This window comes from Aulonocara sp. 'chitande type north' Nkhata Bay, linkage group LG7 (genome assembly GCF_057382095.1).
Source record: "Aulonocara sp. 'chitande type north' Nkhata Bay isolate Kocher_YH1m ecotype deep benthic linkage group LG7, A_spYH_male_GT1.1, whole genome shotgun sequence".
NCBI classification, from domain to species: domain Eukaryota; kingdom Metazoa; phylum Chordata; class Actinopteri; order Cichliformes; family Cichlidae; genus Aulonocara; species Aulonocara sp. 'chitande type north' Nkhata Bay.
Genome location: NC_141350.1, coordinates 9,873,650 through 9,891,687, shown reverse-complemented (window position 1 = coordinate 9,891,687; position 18,038 = coordinate 9,873,650). Strand labels below are relative to the sequence as shown.

At 42.9% G+C, this 18,038-nt stretch overlaps 1 protein-coding gene across 10 annotated transcripts in view; it reads left to right on the top strand.

Moving 5' to 3' along the window:
• The window catches only part of frmd4a (FERM domain containing 4A), a 97,730-nt gene that overhangs the window by 73,868 nt on the left and 5,824 nt on the right, over window positions 1-18,038 (top strand). For 7 of the 10 annotated variants that reach the window (XM_086298460.1, XM_086298461.1, XM_086298459.1 and 4 more), the window contains exons 5-22: window positions 677-761; window positions 2,681-2,737; window positions 3,468-3,490; window positions 5,085-5,168; window positions 5,277-5,342; window positions 5,771-5,828; window positions 6,070-6,156; window positions 10,717-10,793; window positions 11,743-11,884; window positions 12,030-12,171; window positions 13,663-13,796; window positions 13,910-14,032; window positions 15,422-15,653; window positions 15,907-15,963; window positions 16,060-16,297; window positions 16,524-16,682; window positions 16,904-17,227; window positions 17,306-17,889. In XM_086298460.1, the coding sequence (XP_086154586.1) occupies window positions 677-761; window positions 2,681-2,737; window positions 3,468-3,490; window positions 5,085-5,168; window positions 5,277-5,342; window positions 5,771-5,828; window positions 6,070-6,156; window positions 10,717-10,793; window positions 11,743-11,884; window positions 12,030-12,171; window positions 13,663-13,796; window positions 13,910-14,032; window positions 15,422-15,653; window positions 15,907-15,963; window positions 16,060-16,297; window positions 16,524-16,682; window positions 16,904-17,227; window positions 17,306-17,889 (2,672 nt within the window). The remainder of the gene's footprint in view (window positions 1-676; window positions 762-2,680; window positions 2,738-3,467; window positions 3,491-5,084; window positions 5,169-5,276; window positions 5,343-5,770; window positions 5,829-6,069; window positions 6,157-10,716; window positions 10,794-11,742; window positions 11,885-12,029; window positions 12,172-13,662; window positions 13,797-13,909; window positions 14,033-15,421; window positions 15,654-15,906; window positions 15,964-16,059; window positions 16,298-16,523; window positions 16,683-16,903; window positions 17,228-17,305; window positions 17,890-18,038) is intronic. The other 3 variants (XM_086298458.1, XM_086298454.1, XM_086298455.1) reach the window with 2 other exon arrangements.

Genomic DNA, 18,038 nt, shown 5'->3' with positions numbered 1-18,038 from the left:
AGGTGACACTTTAGAGCAGCTGAGCTATATGGAATCTTTTTGATGTGTGTTTTCACCAGAGAGGAGATAACAACGAGTAGCTTCCTGGTGCACCATTCCAGCTTCCCTCTGGCTTTGCAAGCATTCATGAGCTAAATTTAAACTGCATTATTGTGTTAGTTCCCTGCTCACCGCTCTGCCAGAAGTGGGTTACTGTGTTTCTCTCGCCAGAAAGTGACAGCATCTCTGTGTGTGGTAGTACTCTGTGTTTGTGTGCGAGCGCGTGTGATCACTGCACACTGCTGATGATGCACAGCGAAGTGCATCATGTGCACATTCAATCTGCGTGTGTGTGCGTGCATATTCACATTGAGGAATGTGCACACACTCACAAACTGATAATGAATCACTGCCAGCCACTGTGGCGATGTGGTGTAAGGGGAAGGGAAAGGATTTTGGCATAAGTGATCAGCCTTTGGTATGGTGCGCCCCCATCTGGTCACTTTCACCACTGCAACCTTTCAGTCACATCTGCACAGTTTCGTTTTCATAGCTTTCCTGCATGCTAGCTTCTGTTTTTGAAGCAAACACAAAAAACACTCCTTGATGTATCTTCTTTCTGTTTCCTGAAGGTCAATGAACACCCTTGCTTACTTTGAAGCTGCAGGAGTGTTTATATTTTCTTCTGTGTTTTCAGGTTCTACATAGAGAGTATATCCTACCTGAAGGATAACGCCACCATTGAACTGTTCTTTCTTAATGCAAAGTCCATCATATACAAGGTAAATAGCTAGTTTTTTTTATGCATTTCAAGTACTGCTGGTTTCATCTCCTTCTCCTTTGGTTTATCTTTACATGCTATATGAATGATATGAATCCTCTGTGAAATTGCATTTAAAGCCAAGCTTTTTCTTCTGGCCTTAAATCATTTTTGGCTTTCAGTGGTTACATTTTATGGTGAAATTGCATAGAGTGCTGGGCTTCATGTTGCGTGCCACTTCCTTAGCCCATTTTTCTTTCTAAATGAAGAGATGCCACAAGAGGAAAGCTTGGACCTCGGTCCTGCGTGCTGATTTGCTGAAGCAGAAAATGTGAACCATGTGCATCATCTGTTACCCGTCATGTCATGCGCTGCTCCACATTTCAGCAACTAGCAAATGATTTTCATTGCCATCTGTCAGCGCTACGCCACAATTACTTTGGCTGTTTAAATAGCAATTTAAATTATGCACTGGAATACATACTTCCAGAAAGTTGCCTAAAGAGACAATTTAAAGGAGGAAAGATTTTGGAATTATTTTACCACTCAGTTAATATGGTACATTTTTTTAGAGTAAGGAGAGGCTATCCACTTCACTTAACTGGTTAAAATTCAAGCAGGGGCATCTAGTTATAGTTTGGTCAGCATACAGCACATTTATAGACACCAGTATCTAACAGTTATGTAATTTTTCCAGAAGAGGGCGTGTGCAGCCTGAAACTGTAAATAACTGAGCTGAAATGTTCTAATAAAGCCTTGTAGAAAACTGTGAGAGTGTCTAAAGACTCATTTTCTTTGTGCTAAAACGTCTTGTATGTAGCAAGACATTCAAATATCGGCAGTTGCAATATTTCAGGATGGTTAAAAAGGCTGGCAAAGTCCCACAAAGGGAAGGATTCATGCTCAGTCCAGCTAGTAAACATGTTAAAGCGTCTTCATCAAGATACCAATTTTTATCTGCTCATTTATTACAACTCATATTAGCTAAATACCAGTGTAGGAAAGCAAAAAAGAAAGAGAAACAGCACAGCGTAGCAGATATAAATGTGCTTCCTGCAGTCACTATTCTTGTAGTTTCTGCTGTGCTGTGAAAAAACAGTACAAACACACACAGTGTGTGCTGATTTGCAGCCTCACTGGGTGGTACACCCACGTTAGGTTTGTTCTGTCTAGTGTTTCATCCTGGCTGTTTGATCCTCCATCAAATTAAGAGGTGAATTGTAAAGGGCACATTCCTGGGATAGGTGACCCACTACTCACTGCCCACTAATCCTCTCTGTTAATGTACACATATCATGTCATATATATGTTTACTCCCAAAGTAAGTATTTGGCAAATTTTTCACAGGAACGCACCACATGTCACTAAATCACAAATGTTTGTACCAGTGTTGCATGTCTGTCTCTGTCTGTTCTCCCTGCTTGTTGCTTATCTCTTCATCTACGTGTTATATAACAGTAGTAAACATGCATGCATCCATGGTTAAATTCTGAGTTGGTATAGCAATATGTAATGCTAATACCCATGACCACTGACATTGGTAAATGCCATCTTAGGACAATATCAGTCAACAGGGTTTGATATTGGCAGATACCTGTAGATCAGTGCGTCCCTAGTAATGCATTTAAAACACACACTGGTAAATGTTCTCAGTAATCAAAAACCAGAGCATCCATGCTCACCCTCAACCCCTCAACCCCCTCTCCCAAACCCCTCCACTTTGTCTCTAATCTTTGATCTCTTTCTGCATGAAGACATCATGAAAAAAAGAAGGGTTATTGGCATCTAAGTGAAAGGAAATATCATCTTATCTCGACTGATGAAATGAGTGATCATTTCAGGAATGTCCACTTTTTACCCCCACAGGGATCAAAGTGTGTTTTATTTATTTGTGAATGTCTCCAATGGCCTTTGCTCACTCCTTTTCTCCCCTTTTTGCAGGAGCTAATTGAAGTAGACAGTGAGGTTGTCTTCGAATTGGCTTCCTACATTCTCCAAGTAAGCTTGTGTGTGTGTGTGTGTGTGTGTGTGTGTGTGTGTGTGTGTGTGTGTGTGTGTTGTATGTTTGTTTGTGTGTCGGTGTGCCCCAAGTTATTCCAGGGGCTGTTCTTTTCTGAAACCGTTTGAAGTTTTCCTCCAAACTATCTCCACAAGCCTTTGATCCTAATTGACGATGATTAAACTCACATTATCTACTGCAGTAATAATTGTGAGCGATTAAACTCTCATTATCTAATGTAGCTATCAATTTGACGTTAATCTGCAGTAACGCTGGGAGGTTTCAAATCCTAAAAACCTCAGTTGACTTTGGTAACACAAATTTTGGTCTACCAGATAAATGGTGGACAGGAATAGCTGTTGTCACAGAGAAGCACTTACGCTTCACAAATCCTCCTCGACTCCAGCCCTTTCCCTTTCCTGTCCCTTTCTCGGAGTAGGTAAGTCAATTAACCGTGGTTCGCAAGGTCATGTTACACATAAACTAGGCTGAGTAATGTGGGTGCGTGTTTTCGGCCTCCGTGTGCAGGTGCAGACACACAGTGTCAGGTATCTGCTCCGTAACTCTTCAGAAGTTTCGTTCCAGATGGTCGTTTAATGTTTCTCCTTGATTCCAGCATAAAAAAACTTAAAAGCACATTTTATGGCCACTGTTTAGTGCTCACATATCCACCTGTATAAATTGTCCTATCATCTTTGACCTCCTTTTCCCCTTTTTTCTCTTTCACAGGAGGCTAAAGGTGATTTCACTAGGTATGTATACTCATAGTCATCATAGCTATTATGTCCTTTTTGAGGTTGTTAAAAGCAACAAAGCCACTAAAAACTAAATATGCTAACGGCTAACAAAGTATCTTGACATTTTCAAGGACTGGATGTGGTTTATGGTCTGGATGTGGTCCTTTGCTCCCCTCTTGATCACCTATATCTGTGCCTTTAATTTGATTTACCTCACTTTCTTATTTTTCTCCTACCAGTTTTGAGCCGTTCGGATTTTCTCTTTTCTGCTGGGTTATATTTTCATTTTTGACTTATTAGGGGAAAAAATACTAATTTATGTGCAAGTTTTATGTGAGCTGGGGACCTCATGTGGCCCTTCTGATATTCATCTGTGTGATGTTGGCTTAAATGTATGTGATTCCTCATCCCTTTATTGTAGCATGAAAAACATACTACTACAGCAATCACCTTTGACCTCATTTCAACCAGTGAAAGGAGTAAATAAACACAATAGGGATGGAATGTGACACACTCTGGAGACATTACTTCACATTCCTACCCTTTTTCTTCCCACACATACACATAAATCTTTTTTTTCTAAAAGCTCATAGTTCCTGCCCTTTGCATTTCTCATCATAACTTTAGTTTTACGTCTCCTCCTAAAATACAGTTTTCAAGCCAAACACCTGATTTCCTTTGTTAAATGCATATCATATTGTTCCCAAAGAATTCAGTAAATTGACTGATTTTCAGTGCGGCTTATGTTAATCTGACTACGTTTCAGTAATCTTAATTGAATCTTAGTAAAACAGCGCTTCATTTCTCTCTGCATTTAACAGTTTAAAGAAAAAGATTTGAACAAAACACTATTTTTTTGGATGTTTTTCTGCACAGCTTGCACTTCAGATTGTTATCATGTATCCCAAAGTTGTCCACCCAACTGGTATACTTAATAAATAGCTACATAGTGAGTATCAGTCAATGCAGACGCACAGCTGTGTTCACACATTAAGGAACAGACGGGCAGGGTGGATGGATCTCTGCCAGGGCTTTAGCTCATAGGTTGTCATGTTCCCAGGGCTTTCCCCAATCTTCTGAGGCCTAGGCAGAGGCCGGAGAGAGGCTGGGGGATTAGAGTTGGGTATTAAGACCTCCTGCCGCTGGAGGTCTGAAAACTGAATCTGGGGCCAAGTTACTTTAGCTGTCTGTATGCTTCCCGGTCTCATTTAGTCTTTCTCAGTCTTAATCTTTTCCTGTCCCATTCCTGTTTTGTTTTGTTTTTTTGTATCGCCTTTTATCTTTCTTTATTTTATCTTTGTGTCTCAGCTTCTGTCGCTCTTTTCTTTCTTCTGCTTCCAGCTGTCAGTGTCTACTCTCCGCAGCTGTTCAGACAGACCACAGAAGCATTTAGACCGTGGACATTTACTCCTGTCTCTTAACCAAATGTCCCTTCTTCCAAAATGTTCTAAAGTTCATTTTAAGACTTGGAGAAAATCCTTTTTTTAATATTTAATTTACAACTTTTTTTAAGTTGTCCCCTTTCTACAGTTGATAGATATCTTCCAGGTTTGTGTGAAACTGTTGAGAATAAGTGTCGCTGATCAAGTCTGCTCTTTTTCTTTCACAGTAACGATGCAACTAGGTCTGACCTGAAAAAGCTGCCTGCTCTACCCACCCAGGCCCTAAAGGAGCATCCGTCACTGGCTTACTGGTGAGACACTTTTACCCAGAAAAACCCACCAAACGTTTTATAAGTTCACATGTTGTTTATCGTCTTGCTGATATTTTCCTCTTTTCTCTTTATCCCACCCCCCTACAGTGAAGATCGGGTCATAGAGCATTACAAGAAGCTCAGCGGGCAGAGTAGAGGGCAGGCAATCGTTAAGTAAGTGTGTAAATGTCTTATGTATTCACACAGAGATAAGGTGGTAACGCCTCTAAGAAATCCCCCACATTTTGGCTGGTGGAGTGTCACCCCAGTTTGTGACTCCAGTAAAAGCATTATGTGTTTCACACAACTGCACTGGGGTTTAGTGTGGCATGGCCATGCCAGCTCTACCCTTCACGCAGATGTTGAATCGGTTCTGTGACTACCTCTGCTGAAGCCTTAAAAGCACAATAACAATTCCCCCCAGTTCTGTCTTTGTACAGTACCTTTCACTTAGACGTGTGAGGGGGAATAAAGACACAAACACTCTGCCTTGAACAGGGGCTTTGTGTGAAGGGGGCTTATGCTTTTAGTTATGTTGGTCCAGCATATTGAAAGCTGTCTTCTCTGTAACCCTTACATGTCTCTCTTTCTGCTCCTCACAGTTATATGAGCATTGTAGAGTCTCTACCCACATATGGAGTGCATTACTATTCTGTAAAGGTACAGTTTTACTGCTCTGCCGTTTCTTTTTTTCTCACACATGCACCGCACACCACACACATTTTTTGTTCACTTTGGATCTCTAATCACCCAGTTGGGATTTTTGCACACATGATGGAACTTAAATTTTTACTGTTCCATTTGTGCAGTTTTTTCTACCTCTCTTTAACGTTCCCTTTCTTCCCCTTTGAGTCTTGCACAGATGCACAGCCGTTCCTGAGTTATTTTTGTTGTGTTACAGGACAAGCAGGGGATCCCATGGTGGTTGGGTCTGAGCTATAAAGGCATCTTTCAGTATGATTACCAGGACAAAGTTAAGCCCAGGAAGGTGAGATAATGCTCTTCCTGATCTATCTACCGCACAAACTAAACCGTTCCTCCTTCACTTTTTAAATTCAGTTTATTTCACCCCAAGAAGAGAATTTATTCAGGGAACATGTTGCTTTATACGGAAAGCTCTCTGTCTTTCTTTTTTTACAGTTCCTATCGCCTATTGTTCCATTCAGTCATCAAATGTATTGTGTTTGCAAAGAGCACTAACAATGTTGTATAATTATTACTATCTGGAGATGTTCAGTCTTAGAATGTTTTGCATCCTGTCCTTAATTTATTTCTGCCTCCTCCCAGTCATTTCACTGTGTGGGTTATCTGCAAAAACAATTCTTACCTCACCTTTGACTTCCAGACTGGTTTCAAGCCTTGATCTCTGCCGTTCACCTTTGTCTCGAAAGATGTTATTTGTGTTAACAGCGTCCTTGCACACTGATTGCCCACTAAGACCCTTACTCATACACAAACAGATGCACACTCTCAGAGACAGGAAATGGACTGAACACTGAACTCACCATCCTGACGAATGCTTCCTGTCACCCAAATGCTTTCCTGTTTGCCACTAACGTGTTTTGAGTGTGTCATAATTAGTGCATTCCAGTCACCAAGCCTGAAATTATGTCTCATTCAAGTGTGCTAAATCTAGTGGTTTCCTTGGTGTTAAGTAACCATGGTGATGAAAAAAAGGAGTCTGTGTATCTCACATCACCAGGTCATTCTGAGAAAACTCCGGATTGGTTGCAAACCGTGTACTTTTTTGATATAAAGCACAGGCTTACACTGTAAATTAAAGTTAAGTTGTGCAGCATGAATGGACTGGTATTTATATATGAAGTAACCGATTTGACACTACCCATGTGTTTATGGATTTATATTTAGAAGTTCTGAGTTGAGCATTTTGGTTGTTACCACCTTTTTTGGAACATACATTCAGCAGAAACTTCTCAATCACAATGTAGCATTAATTTTATATACATACATATATATATATATATAGGTTTTGTAGACTAAAAAGTAACAATTGAGGCCATAAACTTATCAGGAAAACATGTCCTGAAGTTTTAAATCAGGAGACTTCCCTTACACACTGTTTAAAAGAATGTAGAATTAAGTGAAGTGAAAACCTTCCATATAGGTTTCCCTTCCCTCCCATTTTTCTTTGCTGTAAATTTTTCAGGCAGGTAAACAATGGTATATATTTGTCCGATGTAATTCCCATCAAAAACTAGAAGGGCTCTCTACTAAGACTGATGCTATAACGCTATTGCTTAAAAACCGAGCTGGTTCTTCTTCGCCAGCTTCCATGGCATTCTATCCAGTATTTTTTCAGCACCTTTGCTGAGGAACAAACAAACAACATGCAAACTATACCTCTGTCTGGACAGAGAAAACAGAAGCAGGGGCCACTTTTTGAGAAGTGCCAGCTTATCAAGCATTCAGCTGCCATAGCAACAGTCAGTGTGACTCAAGGTCCATTAAGCTTTGGTGCTGACACCCTGACTTTGTTCTCCTTTCATACTCACCCTCCCTTATTTCTTCCATGCATTTGAGAGCAGAGAATGAGTGAGATTGGGCCTCTTTATCATGTTTTGACTCAAGCTGAAACCAAAAACTGACAAATTTGTTAAAAAAATTATTCACATTTTTATTTCTATATATGACTTTTAATTTCTATCGTATTTGCTGAATCTGGGTTATTTAGGTTTTCGGGAGAGAAAAAAATCTCGCTGATGATTTAGAAGTCTCAAAACACACTTTGCATCACATATTACACACTAGGCATTAAAGGGTTAATAAAACATTACATATTCAGCTAAACTCCACTGAACACAGTGAAGGTTTGTTCAATAATCAGATGATAAAAGAGAGTTAGCACTTCTTCTTTCCAGAGATGTGTTCTAGAAAAGACGAAGGTCATTCGAATGCTAGTAAGTGAGTGTCACCACTATTTTAACTGCAGGAAGTGCAGATTTGGTGATTCGTCAGCCCACAAGTCAGATGGATTCCAGCAATCACTGACTCACAGTGCAACCACTGTTAAAGTTTTCATTACTGTAAATCTGGGAGATGGAGGAGCAACGCTGATTATGAGACATTTTGGGGCTGTTGTCTTTGGACACAGGAACAAAAAACCCTAATGAATTAGAGAGTAGCTTCACGCTGTGGTGTACAATAGCTGTGCACTAAAAGTAGTTCTCTTTAATTAGTTAGTTTTTATAAGGGGAGATCCTGTTGTTTCTAAATGCAAGCAACCTACCACACCCTCAACTTTTTTTTATTAGTGGTTTTAAAATACCTCCTCCAGTCTTACCACATGCTAAAAGCGGACACACTAGAACAGTTCATCATGGCAGGGGTTTACAGTGGACCCACACACTGTTCTAATACTTCATTAGTGTCTTGTGACTTACTTAAGCAGAGATGATAGAGTCTGTTAGTCACAGACCGGGAAAAAACAGTATGATTAAATAATAAGAATATTTAAGTTAAAAACCCCTTCGTCTTTGTCAGCATCTGTTTTTGTGTTCTTTTTCCGAAACATTGAACAACAAGTTTTGTGACAACTGGTGCGCACTGGAACCCCACCCAAGGGTTAAACAATAGTTTTTGGGACTCCTAGTTCCAGTTATAGAAAAGAATACCTGGCTACACTATAGTTAAACCAATGTAAGCTATTTAAACTTTCTATTCTTTCAGTGGGCCTCTGGGAGTCTGCTACACCAAAGAAAGGCGTTTACACTCGATCAGATGTGACCTTTCATCTCCAGTGGATGTGTGTTTTTGTGTGCAAACATTATTGTGAGACAGACGTGGCTCCGTGCACACGGGCACCTCGTGTGTTTATGAATAATGACCAGTCACTTCCTCTGTCTGTGTCTGATTGTGCCATTGTCTGTAAGGCTTCTACAGCCAAATCGAAGAGGATTTATATCCACACGCACATGCCGAACCTTCAGCCTGATAACAGCAGCACCCGCCGGCTTTCACTGGAGTTCCCGAGGAAGAAGCTGCCAGCATGTTTTTATCAGATATTCAAGATATTAACAGAAGAAAGTCTTTTTTAATACAATAGGTTTATGTAAGAAGAGTACTTACATAATCTGGTATATACTTGAAAGCAAAAATGGCTAAATTTAAAGTTCAGGGTGGCATAATTGTGTCTCTTTGTAAATAAGGTGGCTCAAACAGATTCAAATACCTTCTGCGTACACGTACAGCTTATCCGCAAACATCAAAGTGCACTTTCAAAATTGCAGCAAGTCTGTCCAGCTGACAGTGAGGACAGTTTTAGTGGTCTCGTGCTTGAACACAGTTACAAACAGTTACAAACACCTATCTAATCTCCACAGCTCTGGCCCATATGTAGCCAACACTCACACAGTCACTCGTTCCATTTCTACTCTGCCTGCTATTTTTAGCAGCATGCTACATTAGCACTTAACACTCCATTGACAACGTGCAGTACAGTAAAAGTTTTGATAAGATCACTGATTTTCTTTCATCGTGCACCCACAGGCACGCATGACTGTTTTGGGTTTTTTTGTTCATAATATTCCCCCCCCCCCCCCCCCCCCCCCTTTTTCTCCCTCTCATCCTTCTGTCCATTGTTTTCCCAAGCTGTTAAAATTCCTCGGCTGTGACCTGTTCCTCCCTTCACACCCTTTCTCCTCTTCCCCTCCCGTTTTCGTTTTCGCCTTATTTCTGTTCTCCTGTTTGATACTCGTTTCATGTTTCTGTGTGTCTCTTACAGCTGATAGATGCAGACCGTCTTGTGTTCTTAAGCAGCCGACACTCTGCTCTTTCCCAAGCACGAAATACACTCAGACATTGAATGTCTGTGTGTGCAGGCAGAGAGGTCTGACTAAACAAAGCAAGGGCACTTCAATCGGCAGGACCGCAAAAAGCTTCTTTCCCCCGTATCACGCCCCAGACCCCTCATCACACACACACCACAACCGCAGCCCAGAGCAGAGCCCACAGTCCCTCAGGGAGGGAGGAGGGGTCAGAAGGAGGGGAGGCACAAACGCCCCCTCACTTTTTAACGCTCCTAGCAAAGCTCTAGGAGAGGAGGAAACTTAACTTTACACACTTTCTCTCCGCCAGCACAAGCACATGCTTACAGATGGTGAGCACCCACCACCTCAGAACTTTCAGCTTCCCTGCGCCTGGGAGGATTTAAGATACACATATGTTTTGGAGTACGTCTAGAGGGAACTTTTCTTGCCCAGCTGGGTTTGGCTTGTCAAAGGATCGGAAAGGAGGCAAAAAGAAAGTGAGATCTCCAAAGTGAGATCATCCAGTGCTGGGATCCTCTGTGGACACGACTGCCTGGTCTGGACCTGATCATAGAGCTCCAGATTAGGTCCTCCTCTCTTACCAACTCCTCCTTTTCAGCCCCGATTCCCCCCCTCCTCCTCCTCCTTACCCATTGCATTTTCTTTCAAAACAAATTGGAACATACAGTGAAGAGACCCGGCTGAAAGCTGCGCGGATTTAATGTGAAGCACGTTTTTTCTGTGAGAAGTCCTGAAGAGTTTCTGTTTTTCCTAAATCTCAGGTGTTCCAATGGCGTCAATTGGAGAACCTCTACTTCAGAGAGAAGAAGTTTTCGGTGGAAGTTCATGACCCCAGGAGGTAAATTTATATCACAAACTGAAGCTGAGATTGATTTGATGCCGTTCTTTTCTAAGAAACCGTTTAATTATCAAGCATTCGTGTCCTCTTTGTCCAGAAGTCCTCATTGGACGATCGTGATCTTAAATCAGTAAATTTAATGATGAATGTTCTTGCAATTGATCTGTGGTCTCAAGCCTAATATCTGGAACTCATAAAAGTCTTACATCAGTTAAGAAATGCCTTCCAGTAGCTTTTACTGTAAATTACCACTGCGGCCCGAGTCAATATGTTGAGATTCAGATTCCATACTGCGCGGTACACGGAAAGAGAGATAGAATCTAATTGAGTAATGGCTGAAAAATTTGTCTTGGCAACAGTGCAAGATATTGAGGATGTCCTGGTGGAGCCCGCCACGGATTGAAAGGCTGATTATTAACACGCTCGTGCAGCCACATGCATGCAAAGAATACACGCGCTCTAGTGCTCGCGCACACAAACATGCACACATATATGTTAAAACCCTTGGTAGTTGACCACAGAAGGATAGATGGCTGTGCGATAGCTCTTTTGCGGAGGAAGTGACCTCTCTTGTGTTTATTTAACATGGCTATATGTGTGGAGTGTTATTCCAATGACAGAGGGAATGGGAGAAAAAGAGACAGACAGGGTGAAGCAGAGAGCAGCGGTGTTTTCTTTAAAGGAAGCTGTCATTAGAGGGAGCTGGTCTGTTGCTCAGCTACAGATGTGTGTTTAAAAAAGGATGACTAAACAATGGGAAACATCGTGTGTGGCTTTGCAAAATGTATCTCTATCAGGACAGTTCTCCTCAGGCTTCAAAAGAAGCTCGCTCTCTAAGTAGCAGCACTAGTCACTGGAGCAGTCCAGTGGGAGTCTTTTCATTGCTGTAAACATGTAGCCATCTTTTTTATTCAGTGTATATAAGGAGGCTTTGTGTCCGCTCCTACTGTAGGGCGTCGGTAACGAGAAGGACGTTCGGTCACAGCGGCATTGCTGTGCATACCTGGTACGCCTGTCCTGCCCTCATCAAGTCCATCTGGGCCATGGCCATCAGCCAGCACCAGTTCTACCTGGACCGCAAACAGAGCAAGGTCAGTCTCTCCCACGACGTTTTAAGTCAAAGCGTACGATAGATCTCACGAAATAATTACAATTCTACAAGGCATGGTCAGCAGGAGTGGTGGGTTAACAGTTTACAGATGTGTTAACACAGCCTGTCCATGTTCGTCCATACAGTCAAAGATCCATGCAGCGAGGAGTTTGAGCGAGATTGCCATAGACCTGACAGAAACAGGAACACTGAAGACATCCAAACTGGCCAACATGGGCAGCAAGGGCAAGATCATCAGTGGCAGCAGTGGCAGCCTGCTCTCCTCAGGTCAGTGCGTGTTTGCTGCTTCAGAGGAAAATAACCACGAGGGGGAAATACCCCGACAAAGATTTGTCTTTGTGCTCGCATCTGTTGATGATGAGGAATCCTGCTGACAACCAGAGAGACAGAAACAGCTGTGACTGGAAAGAGACCAGCGTTTCTGTGTTGAATGTTCTCAAACATATACTGTGCTCACACCACACCCAGTGTCTTTCAGTATGTATAGAACACCACTCCCATGTCACACAGACTCATCCTCCAGAGGCCCCCGACTCCTCTAATTTTAGTGGGTGAGAGAATGAGAGGGGCAGAGGGGCAGTGAACAACTTTGCGTGGCCTTTAAAACAATGCTTATCGGTGCTGAACAAGTAACAAGTTTGACGGGAAGATTTGTAACACTAGCTAAAATTAGAGTTGGGAGGAAAAATGCCCTTTTACTCCCATACAGCCACATACAATGTGTTCCATGCCAGGAAATCAAGTGCAGCAATTCCATTGATGAGAAACACCAGTACTGTAACCTGATTCGCTACTACTGTATAAATCACTTTAAGTTGCATGCATTAGTCCAGCCAAGCATAATCTATGATTAGCATGTACGTAACTACATGGTCAGCTGTTTAAAGTATTTCACACTTTACTGAGTCAATTACTGTTGCCGGGGAAGAACACAGTTCCCTTTCAGTATGCGTTGTCTGCTTGGGCTTGTCATTTCGCCATTGATCACCTCGGTTAGATTTACTCCTTCCTTCTGTTTCACCTCCACCTAGCCCTTGCTCTTCTCATATATCCCTTCCTAACCTTTCTCTATCCTCCTCTGCGTTCTTCTGTAGTTCTGTTCGCACCTCATATCATTCAGTGTTTCTTCATTTTGTCTATCTGTGCCTTGTCACTTCTTTTTGTGACTACGGTGTTGATTTCTTGATGACTAGGGTAGATCTTAGTCAAACAGCATGAACGGGAACTGTGACACATCTGTGACACGTCTAAACGGGGCTTTCGAAATACATCTAAATTGTAAAGTCTTCAGAAATCTTTCAACGTGCAGGCTTTTTTCCTCCAAAACAGAAGTAATTTGGGTTCATCTAAGAATTATAGACAGCTGTTTATTTCTAACAAAACATTTTCACCAGTACTTTTTAGTATTTGCGTGTCCATCCGTCCGTCACCCCCACATAAGGGGTCAATGAGAGAGCAAGAAACACAGTGTGAGTGGGAGGGTATGAGTTGTTTTCAAACAAGACTGGCACCACCTCGGGGTCTTGGAGATGTGCGTCACCGACTTTGTCCTAAACTGCCCCTTCCTTTAAACACTCACACACTTGCACAAACACACCAGCAAAACTCAGTTTCCTTATCGAAACGTTCCACTCACTTCCTTGTAAACATCCTGCAAGACTAGCAGGTGCACAAGCTATTTCTCCCTCTGCTTCAGATTCTGCCTCAGAACAGTACTCTGACTCCTGTCTTCACTTATGTGTTGTTTGCACCTTGCAGGCTCCCAGGAATCGGACAGCTCCCAGACGGCTAAGAAGGACATGCTGGCAGCGCTGAGGGCCAGACAGGAAGCTCTGGAGGAAACGCTAAAGCAGAGACTAGAGGAACTCAAGAGCATCTGCATACGGGAGGCGGTAAGTGAAAATAATTGTTTGAATTGGTGAATATTTTGAAAAGCGTAAATCCTTTCTAATCTCATTTCAATGGCCTCACACTTCCTACCTTCCTTCTCCTTAAATTTTTCCAGGAGTTGACTGGAAAGCTTCCAAAGGAATATCCACTGGATCCGGGAGAGGAGCCGCCAACTGTGAGACGGAAGATCGGTACCGCCTTCAAACTGGATGAGCAGAAAATTCTACCTAAGGGAGAGGTGAGGCCATAACTTCCATTTCTTTTACTGGCACCTTATCTCTCACTCCAGTCTCATACTCCCCAAATAAAAACATGAGCTCATTTAGCAGAGTCAGCATTTGAAATGAATACCTAATAGTATATGTATTTGGCCAAGTGGTGTAATGCAGCAGCTGGAATATGTCAGCGTTAATTAGTTTAGTGAGTTTATCTCCTCTTAAGCTAGCTGTAATGTTAATGGTCCGCACTGAACAGTAGTGCTGTTTAAGGGCTCTGTGTTATTCTGAGCAAATCAAGGTTTTCCTTAGGATTTAAATGAAGCTAATATACTCTACATATTACTCTCAAAATGTAGTGGGATGAGGATTCACATGATAATAAAGTAACTGATTCTATCAGAATTTAATTTTGAAGTAACAAAGAAAACTGAGAACCCTGAAAAGCCACAATCTGAGACATCTTGATCTTGTAAAGTAGCTTTGTCTCGCTGCCGGTTTTGTGCCACGGTTAGATTTTCCAGAGCAGCAGAACTTCTAAATATAGCCCGGCTGGTTTCTCACCACAGGAAGTGGTGATAGTAGGATTGTGTGTGCTCCTGCATGTGTGCAGGCATTCATGTGGGTGTGTTCCACAGAGGTTTGTGTGCTTTGAAAAGAATCCAGGGACACGATATCACAAAAGTGCATCGCAAGCACAAACGGTGTTTCTTGATCTACACGGAGTACCTTAAACTCGTAGACACACAGAAACAGAAGCCGCTCGGCTGTAGTGTAAAGCCACTGTTAGTGAGAGGGATTCTTCAGAAATGAGGTAGCCCACTATGAAGTCAACCCAAGTGAATACATCATTGTTCTGCCTCTGTGGAGACAAGTGAAATCATGTGTGTGCGCGCTCAGATGTCAGTGAAGGAATTACGTGCTAGATGGACACAGTGTGTCACAGGACTTTGTTTTCTTGTCATGTTCATGAGTTTTAACAGTAGAGGTATGTCTGTATACATTTTACTGTGCAGGCAACACAGTATATATACAGTGCATTAAACAGAATATGTTTACTTGGTTCACCTGTGTGATTTGAGAAGTCTCAGGAGAAGAGGAGAGGACGGATTGATGGAGAGGCGTTATTACTGGGGACAGAGTGTCTCAATAGAGATTATCCAGTGGTGAGAAAATGCACGGCTGCAGCACAGATAAATGATTTCCGCAGTGTGTTTTCTCTGGCAAGGCTTTCTGTATGTGTATAACCGAACTACGTTGCATGGGAGAGTTATTCTGAATCCGTATCTGCAAACTAGAACTTGTTATTTTTGGATCATTCCTACATTTCTGTTGCTAAAAGCTGCGAGTGGATCCAGTAACTTAGTGCTTGTGTTACTCTAAGTTTGCAATCATGTTTGTGTATTTGCCAGGAAGAAGAACTTGAGCGTTTGGAGCGGGAGTTTGCCATTCAGTCACAGATTACCGAGGCAGCCAGGCGTCTCGCCAGCGATCCTCACGTAAGCAGTAAAAAGCTGAAGAAACAGAGGAAGACTTCTTATCTGAATGCACTGAAGAAGCTCCAGGAAATTGAGAACTCCATCAATGAGTACCGGGTCCGCTCTGGCAAGAAGCCTACGCAGAGAGCGTCGCTTATCATAGAAGGTACCAATAAACTGCCTGTTCACTTAGGGAAAATCAAATCGCTTTCATATCTATGTCATATCAATTTGCTGTAATTGCCACCACAGACAGCAATATTCTTATCTGTACTGTTATATAAACCCACCCATTGTATGGCGAGGCTAGTCATTTTCAGTATTTTTGCTATTGATATAATAAAGATCTGAAAACAATGACACTGACACAAAAGCTTTTAGATTTTGTAACCTCTTGTTTTTGTTTTTATGTCCTATAGAAGCCAATATTGGCTCTGAAGACAGCTCATTGTCTGATGCACTGGTCTTGGATGACGGTGAGTTTCCATCCCTCGCCTTATTCCCATTGATAGCTGTGCTGTTCCTAATAATAATATAATGTCTAATCCAATCCAATCATTACTTTGTTTCAGATGATCCTCAAGTTACAGGTACCCCCACCTTCTCTCCAGTAGCTTCACCTCATAAGGGGCTCCCTCCAAGACCACCATCTCACAGTCGCCCCCCTCCACCGCAGTCCCTGGATGGCCTGCGACACCTGCACTACACACGCTCTGACTATGACAAATCCCCTATCAAACCCAAGATGTGGAGCGAATCATCACTGGATGAGCCCTATGAGAAAGTCAAGAAACGCTCATCTCACTCGAGGTATGAGTGAGTTTGTCTTTAAATTTGTAATATAGCAATGTGATCTCTTGCTATATTTAATCAGAGTTAGACAACAAGTAGTTCATTCAAGTTACTGTTAGAGGAGTGTGTGTGCAAGAAGTATAATTGCAGAGAGGAACTGCAGATAGAAAATGTAGAAAGTCAGTGGATGCTGATGATAATAATTGCATTTATTTTGAATGTAACTTATTTAACTTCTGTCTAGTCACAGGCGTTTCCCGAGTTCGGGCAGTGCAGAAGCAGGGGGTAGTAATTCTCTGCAGAGCAGCCCCATTAGGAGCCTTCCTCACTGGAATTCTCAGTCCAGCATGCCATCAACTCCGGACCTGAGGACCAGGACCCCGCACTATGTACATTCCACCAGGTCAGTTGATATACCTTAAATCATTTCCTGGCAGGTAAACTGACTAAGCCTTGTTTCCCAACTGGAAATAAGCCATTGGACCTCTTCACTTTAGCTCTCCTTTGCTGCTCTTTCGATTTTTCCATTTACTTAACTAGAAATTACAGCAGTTTCTGTGTTAAATAAGTTAGTAGATTTTTAAGCCCAGTCTTTACACTTAGTATTTCTGCCAACTCTCACAGGTCAGTGGACATCAGTCCCACCCGTCTGCACAGTCTTTCTCAGCACTTTAGGAACCGCAGCTCCAGCCTTGAGTCCCAGGGCAAACTGCTGGCATCCGATTCCGACGCACATCCGCACACCCTGGGCAGCCCTGACTTCTTCCTCGGCCCAGGACGCAGCTCCAATGGCTCCGACCCACTGGATGACTGTTCATCCTGCACCAGCCAAAGCAGCTCGGAGCATTATTACCCCTCTGGAGGACCCCCTGGCAGTAACCCAAATTACTCTACTCTGGGAGAAGATTCACCCTCCAAAGCCAGGCAGAGGCAGAGGCAAAGACACAGGTAAGAGCAGGGAAATATACATATATATATATGTTCATGTGTGAGACTGTCGTATATGATTTTTTGTTTTCTCTGCAGGTCTGCAGGTCACCTGGGTTCCTCTAACTCTGGCTCAATGCCAAATCTGGCAGCTAAGAACGGTTCTGGTGGAGGATTAGGTGGTAGTGGAGTGGGAGGGGGACACCATGGAGTCTACCTCCACAGCCAGAGCCAACCCTCTTCCCAGTACCGCATCAAAGAGTACCCTCTATATGTAGAGGGCAGCCCCAACCCCGTGGTGGTGCGCAGCCTGGAGAGTGATCAGGAGGGACACTACAGCGTGAAGGCTCAGTTCAAGACCTCCAGTTCCTACACGGCTGGGGGACTGTACAAAGAGGCTTGGGGGGGAGAGGAGGGAGGAGAGGGAAGCGGCCGACTTACGCCGTCACGCTCTCAGATTGTAAGGACTCCATCATTGGGGAGAGAGGGTGGTGGAGGCGGAGGAGGTGGGAGGGCGGCCGTTTCTGAAGAACTGCGGTGCTGGTACCAGAGGTCTTCAGGGAGCCTAAAGGAGAGGAGTCACTCACATTCGGGATCCACATCCTCTGAGACTGGGTCACAGCAAGGAACTCTGGGACATGGTCGAGGAAGTAGAGTAGGAACACTCGCCAAAGGCTCACCAGGTAGGTCTCATCGTGAAACCTTATCTTAAACAGGTGAACCGATATCAGCGGTCACAGCCTCATACTCATAGCCTTGAGATTATGAGACTGTCACGCTACTGCACTGAGAAGGCATGCAGTACATCCCTGCTGTCACTAATTTTGTCAAA